The following is a 10,527-nucleotide window of genomic DNA, read 5'->3' on the forward strand; positions in this document are numbered from 1 at the left end:
TGTGGTGCTGATACTGCTTAGTTTCTTTCAGTTTGGTTTCCTTAGAAAAATGTCTCTGTGTTGTGTACTTGCATTGTAATTGCATTGTAATGAATTACACTGTGTTTAGGGAGTAAAATATTCTGCCGCCCTTATACAGTAAGCAATGAACATCTTATATAATAGTAAAAGCATAGCATCCCCCCCCTTCAGTTCCTGTTTGGTATTGCACTACAATGAATAGCTTAACGCTGAGCTCCTAACTAAAGGTGGGCATCAGCTAGTCCACAACTTTGTTCTCCATCTTTTTTTGTTGCAATTGGTACTAAGTACGCAGCTGGGGATGATCCTGAGATAGTACCTTATTAGCTAGTCCACAAGTTAGTACGCAGCTCCTTACTAAATCTATAAGTTTGTTGCAATTGACCCGTGAGGTCCTTATACTTACAATACAAAGTGTCTTCTTTTCCAATTCTGTTTTTAACCAGGGAAGCAACTGAACCAATAACGCCACCCCCTGTAGCATCTGGGTCAACCTTGCTTCAGAGAGTTGACAAGACCACAATCCAATTTGGTATGGCTGCAGGCCAATTTTCAGTATCACATTGTCAAAACATCTGTCTACCTAACCTGTGCATTATGTACAATAGTTCTTAGAAGTGTATTTTTGTAAGGAAATTATCTAGTATACATTTTTGTCACAACAGATGAGATCTAGTATACTCGTTTTAGTATGGCACAATAAATCGGCCACAAGGCAATACAAGACTATTCATAATCATACATTACAATATACTTTTTTAGAACCATCATGAATTATGCATTCTGAACCACGCTAACTGTGTTATGCCTCACCCCCCCCACCCCCCTCCAATTATTAGCATGGCTACACTAATTTGTTGGACTTTTACTATGTTTATTAAAGGTAGCTGGGGTGGGTCTCTCCCTGCTGTTCATGGAGTTGCCAGCCGTCGAGTGTGGCTTTCATAATTTGAATCTCTGATATATCTGTTCAGAGCAGCCTTTGCCATGGCAATATTTTTAAGGTCAAAAGACCCCAAAAAACATACAGTATTCTTTTAAAAGAACTCACATGCAGTCACGAAACTGTCTCTTTTTAGGTCCCCTCCAGGGATTAGCAGCTGTCATGCCACATTAAATGCACATGTTCTTGTTGCACTATAATTTGGTATATACTGTCCTCTGGTGGCATCTAAGTAGCATTACATTTTTTGAACATTTAAAACAGGCCTGTTCATAAAGAGCTTTAAATTATATTATTTATTTATTTCTTAGCAGACACCCTTATCCAGGGTGACTTACAATATTATTATTTATTTATTTATTTATTTTACATACAGTTACCCATTTATACAGTTGGGTTTTTACTAGAGCAATCTAGGTAAAGTACCTTGCTCAAGGGTACAGCAGCAGTGTCCCTTACCAGGGATTGAACCCACGACCCTCCGGTCAAGAGTCCAGAGCCCTCACCACTACTCCACACTGCTGCCACACATCTTTTGTGGGGTTTGCAATAATTCAGAGTTGTTATTTTTGCAATTATTCAAATATTGTTATGTAAAAGTGTTATGTTTGTGTTAATAGTATTTTTATATTAGTAGGCACCAGCACCATTTCGAGCACTTCATACCCAGAAAAACAAAAGAAATTTGGTACAAAGTGTCACTGATGATTTTCCCACTAATAATCGACATGTTCAGATATGGACTCCAAGGAGAACAATTTGCTCAATTCAGCATTTTGGATGGGACTCACTTATGGAATCTTCTTACTTGGTACTAAAATCGAGCCCTATGATTATCTAGGTCAAGTTCGAGCATGGTTATTGAAGAAGAAAAATGTACCGTTTTGTGGCAGTCATTTTATTGAGGTCATATGACTTTTCAGGTTTCATGATGGAGACAGCATGCTTTGAAATATTATCTTCATAGTTGGTACACATCCTGTTTTTTTATGAGTCTATCAGTCAAATTCCATTATTGGTTTTAAAAAAGAAAAAAAGCTGTTTCACTGCCACATTGTTTTAACTTCTAACATACTACACACATTGAGATAGGTGTCTTCACAGTTCTTTAATTCTCGTTGTCAAGTACAAGTGTATTCTAGTAGAAAACAGCTACTTCACTGTTTCACTGACACATTGTTGTAACCTCTACTCATGTCAATGATACAGAGCACACACACAAAAACTGCATTTCTAGTTATATACAGTACTGTTTGTGTAGTCAGGTATTAGGAAAGCAATGCTGTAGACAACAGCTGCTTAATTGACTTCTGTACTGTTATGGACCCAGTGTCCTATAAAGAGCCACCATGGGTGACACACAGGGTCTTCTGGTAGGACAAGGTTTATGATAGGGAAGCTGCCGTGGGTGCACTTAATATAAGACGATTCAAGAAAATGTTAAATACAAGTATTAATTACTAATTAATATGATAAAGACCAAAATACACATTTTTGGGAATTAACCAACAATCATAACAAAACAATAGCACTTGAGCAATTGCAGATATGTATTCATGACATTACACATCAGTAAAAATGTTATAGAACTAATTAAAAAATATATTCATTGATTGAAAACCATTACACAGTAACTTAGTCAATTTCCAAAAACAGGGGTAATTATTTCCAACATTATTATTATTTGTTTATTTAGCAGACGCCTTTATCCAAGGCGACTTACAGAGACTAGGGTGTGTGAACTATGCATCAGCTGCAGAGTCACTTACAATTACGTCTCACCTGAAAGATGGAGCACAAGGAGGTTAAGTGACTTGCTCAGAGTCTTTGTGTTACAACATGGAATCAAAATGGAAAAGTGTAAGGTACTGCATGCAGGCAATAAAAATGTGCATTACAAATACCATATGGAAGATACTGAAAATGAAGAAGGAATCTATGAAAAAGACCTAGGAGTTTACGTTGACTCAGAAATGTCTTCATCTAGACAATGTGGGGAAGCTATAAAGGGACTTTTTTGACGTGAAAAAAGAAATAAGTACTAGGGGTCACAAGTGGAGATTAGATAAAGGGGCATTCAGAACAGAAAATAGGAGGCACTTTTTTACACAGAGAATTGTAAGGGTCTGGAACCAACTCCCCAGTAATGTTGTTGAAGCTGACACCCTGGGATCCTTCAATAAGCTGCTTGATGAGATTCTGGGATCAATAAGCTAATAACAACCAAATGAGCAAGATGGGCCGAATGGCCTCCTCTCGTTTGTAAACTTTCTTATGATATTGTAAGCGGGAGTGACAGGGGTGTGACCTGGCTAATTTTAAAGTCAATAAAATTATTTTAACTGATACCTTATGAACTTAAATGAATACTTACAAGTGGAAGGTTTTGCCACATCCTTTGGTCGATAACCTGCTGCAGACAAAGGCTGAACAGTGAGGCATATTGTTTAAATGAATAGAGAATTTAATACACAAACTATAGCAGGAGATGTTTTGTTGGGTGTGGTAAGATGGCCGAAGGTGACTTCAACCCTTGCCATATAGCCTGCAGTTTGGCCTGTAGTTATGAACCACCACAAGCCCGACAGTGTGCCAAAAAGCTGAAAACACATTTACAAACCATTTTTAAAAATCATAACTACGAGTTAATCCTACCTTTACCGCTGCATGTCATATTTGTTGTACAGTCGGAATCTGAGACTACGTACCGAAGTGCTGTGTTGGTACTCGTTCCCGTGACATGGCAAATCTTATACAAATCGGATTTTTTACAACTAAGCAACCAATAAGCCAAAAGGAAATCGCTGAAATCAATAAATAATAAAGAACATAATTATGAAAAATGAAGACGAACATTTAGAGTGGAGGCTTCATGTGGCTTCATTATTTATGACAGTGGGAAAAAAGTAATGTCTGCCTTGTTTGGCGTCAGTTTCCCAGACTTGCTGATAAAACAGCAGCTTTATTTGTTGTGAATTCAACATTTCGTTTTCAAATCCAGTCTCACAGTAAGATACGCAATCGAATTGTCTAATTTTTTTATATGGGATCCGATGTGTTCAGGTCAAAAATGCCATTCAGAATCTTTCCAGGACTCGTTGGTATCGCTCAGCAAGATTGCCGCTGACTTGGGAGAGGCTACACAAGCGACAACGCTCTGAGAAGGATTGTTATTATTTTGTATTATGAATATTGTTTTACTTGTGTATTTATTTAAATACACAGGCTGCAAAATCTTTGTGGATTTGTTTACCCAAACTCTGGTCCCTTACGCTCCCAAGAATAAAAGGCAAATGTGTGTGTACAAGCAGACAGCATAACAGTTGTAAGCCGGTAAAGTTTAGCTGGGTTCACAAAGTGTACAACAATGTCCAAGACGAGATTTATTCGTTCAATATCCTATTTCCTTAGGAACACGTTTTTTTCCTTTTGTTTACTGAATTAAAATACAGAACTGAATGAGCAGCAACATCACAGCGCGTATCTCTTCCAATTTATTATTTATTATTTATTTCTTAGCAGACGCCCTTATCCAGGGCGACTTACAATTGTTACAAGATATCACATTATTTTTACATGCAATTCCCCATTTATACAGTTGGGTTTTTACTGGAGCAATCTAGGTAAAGTACCTTGCTCAAGGGTACAGCAGCAGTGTCCCCCCCCCCCCCCCGGGATTGAACCCACGACCCTCCGGTCAAGAGTCCAGAGCCCTAACCAGTACTCCACACTGCTGCCCACAGTAGCATAATATTGCGCAAACCACCAAATAATCATTTTTGCTGCAGTGTATTCAGAATGAAATAACACCTACCATATAGCAACCTAAATATTCTACATCAGTTTAATTATATTAAATACATTACAATACTTTAACATTACTAATTACAACAAGCCATCAAGACATCAGATGAATCTTAGTCAAGTTATTTATTCAAAAAAAACTCCTTTACAACTCCAAGTATCTTGCCTTTTCTTATTAGTCACTGTGTTGTTCTGCTTAACATGTAGTCTTTATATTCATCATAAAGTTCAATTACATTTCTAATTTCAATGTTACCCAAGTTTGGCTTCCTTCTTTTAGCACTTGCTATATACATTATTTTATTTCAGTTCACACATTCATAGTTCACCGGTGCCATGCTCCCGGAAGCTGTTTCACGACTGGCTATGACAGCTGCAGATGCTGCTGTGTACAGTCATTACAGCAGAACTCATGCAGGGATCTGTTAACATTAGATAAAAACAAGACAATAAAATTGACAACAATTTCAAACAGAATACGATTATTGTAGATTATTGCTATTACAATTGCTGCACCTGTAGAACTCCTCTGTTTTTCCCCTGGGACACTATCACCCTCCCTTAATTACGCTTTTTGTAGTATTGAATTGTATTTTGTCACACTTGTACTTGCTTGAACCAAAGTCATTGTATTTATCTTGCTCTTATTGTATTACACTCTAAAAAGTAAGGGTTCTTTGAGGGTTCCTCAGGGAACCTTAGGGTTCTATTGCAAGTTTTTTTCTCAGTAAGGGTTCGTTTGGGAACCTCTGGTTGCTCTGTCTAATATAATATTGCAAAGGGTTCATCTTAGAACTCTTTATATCAATACATTGTAAATTGTGCTCTACAATATTGATGTGCAAATCGCAATTTTTAATACACAATACATGATGAGAATAAAAGTCTGTCATAAAAAGGTAAACACCATAAATGGTTATAATTTTGTACACGGTATTGAGAGGAAATCAAAGAGCAGATAATATTTTGCCAAATATTTAACTAGAATTTATAATAGTATATGTATGTATAACATGTGTATTGTAGTTTATTTCCATTTGTATCCATCTTGAACAGAAGCTTTAATTGTATAAATATGTAGGAGAAACCCATAAGACGTAAAACACAATAATAAAACCTCAGGCAAGATGCCCCTGCACAACACAATACAACATAAATAAATAAATAAATAAATAAATAAATAAATATTGTAATGTTGTATTGTAAGAAAGATGTATATTATGGGAGTACATTTTTTTATGGAAACACAGACAGACAGACAGACAGACAGACAGACAGACAGAGACAGAGACAGAGACAGAGAGAGAGAGAGAGACAGAGACAGAGAGAGAGAGAGAGAGAGAGAGAGAGAGAGAGAGAGAGAGAGAGAGAGAGAGAGAGAGAGAGAGAGAGAGAGAGAGAGAGAGAGAGAGAGAGAGAGATTGATTTTTTTCACTAGTTTAATTCCTGAAAATGAGGACTGGGAATGTATGGTTTTAAACTTCTGTGTAGAAAATTAATATGGCTGTTATATTATAAGGCTCTGTTTAAATATCAAGTCTTTAGATATTTTCAGGTGATTAAAATTATGAAATATTGTTTTATTTTGTTGTTTTTTGTATTTTCATAGAACAAAAGCAAATGAGCATATTGTTTCAGAGAAGGTGCTACCAGTAGAATGCAGAGAAGTGCCACAAACCTCAACAAGTGTTCATGTTTGGACCGCATGTTATACATTGCCTATATTTCCTCCAGTTGTACAGATGGCCCTTGATAGAAAGGACATTGGTTTCAAATCAAAAGACAAATCTGCCCTTCGTGCAGCTCTAATACAGACTCTGTTTGATGACCTCAGCAAATATACGCTGTAAGAACTGAGATTTCGGTGTTTGTTTTAGATACATAGGCAACCAATTTTAGAATAATTACATAACATAAAATAGCACATTCATTTTTAAAAGGATTACTATTTTTTTTTAAATCTATCATAACAGCAATATTTTATTCAAGAGAAAAAGTTTTATTAAATTCATTTTGATAATGCTTTTCAGCATGTTTTTTTGTAAATTAAAGCAATTGTAAAATGCAACTGTATTTCATGACATTATTTCTCAAATATATATTTTTCTTACAATTCACTTACAATTCATATGCCTATATTATTTTCTAATCTGTATATTTAGGTATCCAGACCACATAATGTACAGTACTGTGCTAAGTACTTTGTGCTGTAAGTACAGATTTCTAAGGGATGACAGCCAAACTGGATATGTGAGTATACATTTGGTAGTTATATTCATAAAAGAAATAGTCGAATAAACATTAATTTGTCAAAATTATGCAGCGTTAAATATATTTTTACTAGTTGATATGTATTTTTTATAGCCAGATAATGGACATAGGTTTAACTTTCTATCATTGTTTCAGGCTACTCTACTTGAAATACTGAGAAATAAATTCAAAAAAGAGAGAAAGACACTTATTTCAGTGGAGACTGTAGAAGACATGAAAAAAAAGTTTGGTGCTGTGGGTCGAGGAAGGAAGCGTGCACCAGAGCAACAGCAACCGCTCATGGAAAAGAGAAGAGAATCTGTAAGCCTAACTCTTGGATCTGCATTGACAGAAATAGATTGAAATAGAATTACATACTTTATATATGTACATACATGCGATTGTGTAGTTTATTAGCTAATTGGCTTTCATGGAGAGTACTTGATCTTTAGCATTTTTCCAGAGTAAAGAAAAGCACAGAGAATACATGCAGTAAATGCCTGATCATAAGTATTGAATTACTTAACGTTATGATACATATTGCAGATGCAAAGTGAGGAGTTCCCAGGAGAAGACGAGCATGGTACTGTACACACTCGGGAAAGAATGATGGAGAAGAAGTCCACTGAAGAAGTCCTTGGTCTGTTTCCATTCCTAAAGCATCCTAAACTGGTAGGTACTAGTTTTTATTCTACTATGGTGATTGATCAGAAATTAATATTTTTAGTTATAAGCATGTATAATCACTTTAATTAGTCCTCCTAGGTGACCTTTCTGCATCAGCAATCCACCTGCTCCAGCTTTTACAAAACTCCACTGCTCCTGGTTTTGATTTTGTTTTATTTATTGATTTTTTTAACTACTACATTATTTGTAAGTATTCAACTCTTTTTTACAGCTGTGTATATCGCCTTGGATAAAGGCATATGATAAATAAATAAATATAATAATAACTTTAGCATCTGTATTTTAGCTGTTGCACGAAGTAGAACTACGTTTTGGAGTAAACTTGGAACGGAACCTAATGAGTGGCCTATCCAGAATGGTAGATCCTATTTTCAGACTTTCTAGTGGGCATCTTCTAACTACTGTGATGTCCTACATTGAAGATGCTTCAGATAAGACACAGGAAAATGGTAATGTATAAGAAATATTTATTGTACATCAAATTGTTTTGACCTATCTCAGAATAGGATCTATAAATAACTATTAAACAGAAAATGATGCAACTTCATTTCATACACTTAGAGCATAATATTTCATGGGGAAGATAGCTGGTATTTAACTCTCACAGGGGCATAAAAACCAATGCGAAAAACCTGCATGAACAGATTTTTAGAAACTTTGTTGATACTGTTCTTAACATTTTTTTGCTCCAATCCACAATAACGTTTGTATCAGTGGTGGTCAGTCCTGGTCCTGGAGAGCTACAGTCTTGTGTGTGTTTTTTTAGGTACCTTTAAATCATTTAAACTATTCTTTATCTGTGCAGTTTAGCAAATAATGAATTCATGAATGTAACTGAGAGCACTGGTGGAATGCAAAGCCAAAGATCCTGTACCTCTCAGACCAGGGTTGCTCAACATTCTTCCGTTTGCTTTGTACTTTGTATATGATCTGATACCCTATTTGTTTTTTTAGGACTGAGAATGAATGCTGCATTGTTGCTGTTGCCAGCTTTGTTTCGAGAGAGGGAAAATCTGTTGTTTGTTGTTGACCAAGTAAGTTAATTGAGCTCTACTTTTTAAATGTAGCTTAACTGAATTGATGTTTTCAATGTTAAATACAAAGTCAAATTATCATTTAGAGATATCTCAAAATGAGTTTGAGATATCTCCAAATTAATTCCTGATATCTGTAAACCATTTTGAGATATCTTAAAATATGTTAAGATATCTCTAATTATTTCAAAATATTTTAAGATATATTCAACTGATTTAAGGATATTTTGAAATATTTAAAGATATCTGTTAAATATTTAAAGGTATCTCTTAATTTGGCTTGCCATAAATGTGTACTTAATGAATTGAGGGAGACTTGTAGGCAATTAACAGGAGTTTAAGACGTTCATCGCTGTTTTAAGTGAGATCCGACAGTTTAAATGTTTTTAAAGGGAGGAATATTACGAAATCCCTTTAAAGTAGCCGCAGCCCCACCACACGAGCCGCCACTGCTTGTAGGTATGGTGAGATGCTGCTGAAGTACAATTTCACATAATTTATTGTTGAATAAAGTTATTAATTATTATTATTATTTTAAAATCTATACAGGTACCACCATCACCTACGCCAACTATCGTTTTCAAGGGAACAACAAGCCCATTGGCAGCAGATGACATCTCTGTTTGTGTTGATGGAATTGAGATACTCAGTGATTATCCAGGAATGGATATCACCCTTGCTGTTGAATGTATTTTTTCTCTTTATTTTTCCTTGGGCATTGAGTATCCTAAAGCTCTAAAAAATTTTCTGACTTTCATGGAAAGGTACTTCATGAAGCTGAGTACCTCTGACAAAGTACCTTTGCCAGTGTTAAAGATGTACAGTCAAATAACTGCACTTTTACTTGGGGAATAATTATATTGATCTGATGGAATGCCATTTTAACATTTTAACTGAAATTAAATGAATTTATTGTGTCAACTATTTAATTTGATTACAAAAACAGAATGTTTGATATAAAAATGTAATTGTACATATCAAAAAAAGTATTTATTTTAAATGTAAATGGCTGATTAGAAAATTAATTGTTTATAACAAATGTAAATTGTTTTTAATAGAAGTTTTGATCTAAAAAAACTAATAAACATTCAGTCTTAATTTATAGATATCATAAACTCATAATAAGCTCTGATCTAAATACTGTACTGTAGCTCTTCTAATTTGTGCCACCAAAAAATGAATAAGAAAAAAGAAACCCACGTTCATCATTTTCAATATACATTTTATCTCAGCTTTTTCAAGGTCTATTACATGTTCTTGAAAATGTATTTTGTGTAAGTTTCAGGAAAATCTGTGGGATGCATAGATTTATTTTCCAGTTTGCTGCGAGACCCTTTTTTTCACTGTGTAAATAATATGGTTTAATTATTAAACACACAGGTTGAATAAAACTGTGTAAAACTGTATATAACTAAACCTGAAACTGAAACTACTCTAATGGTTTAACCTGTAAAAACAATAAATTGTTATATAAATGTTTAATAAATAAATTGTTGGCATCCTGAATTGAGTGATTTATCAAAGCACTTACACTTCTGAGGTTGGGGGATTCTAAAGGATGTGAAGAGCTCTTAAAGGTATACATTTGTTTTTTCTCAGATGAACCAAACAACCCTCCATAGAATGTTAATTGTAAGGTTCAATAGTGTAACTCTTATGGTTCTATATTAAACCTCAATAGAAGGGTCTTCAGAGGAACCACTATGGTTCTGTATTATACCATTAATATAAGAACCATGGTGGTTCTTTATTAAACCTCTAATGCAGGGTTCTTCCAAAGAACCATTT

General features: G+C 34.9%; 1 protein-coding gene across 1 annotated transcript; it reads left to right on the plus strand.

The window, feature by feature from the left end:
• Window positions 1-6,069: 6,069 nt before the first annotated feature.
• On the plus strand, window positions 6,070-10,253 carry LOC131736854 (uncharacterized). The gene is made up of 7 exons (XM_059022305.1): window positions 6,070-6,614; window positions 6,931-7,018; window positions 7,175-7,339; window positions 7,565-7,690; window positions 7,992-8,154; window positions 8,660-8,739; window positions 9,289-10,253. Exons 1-7 carry the CDS (start codon window positions 6,511-6,513, stop codon window positions 9,592-9,594), a joined length of 1,032 nt encoding a protein of 343 aa, XP_058878288.1. The 5' UTR covers window positions 6,070-6,510; the 3' UTR covers window positions 9,595-10,253.
• Window positions 10,254-10,527: the final 274 nt, after the last annotated feature.

This window comes from Acipenser ruthenus, chromosome 4 (genome assembly GCF_902713425.1).
Source record: "Acipenser ruthenus chromosome 4, fAciRut3.2 maternal haplotype, whole genome shotgun sequence".
NCBI lineage: Eukaryota > Metazoa > Chordata > Actinopteri > Acipenseriformes > Acipenseridae > Acipenser > Acipenser ruthenus.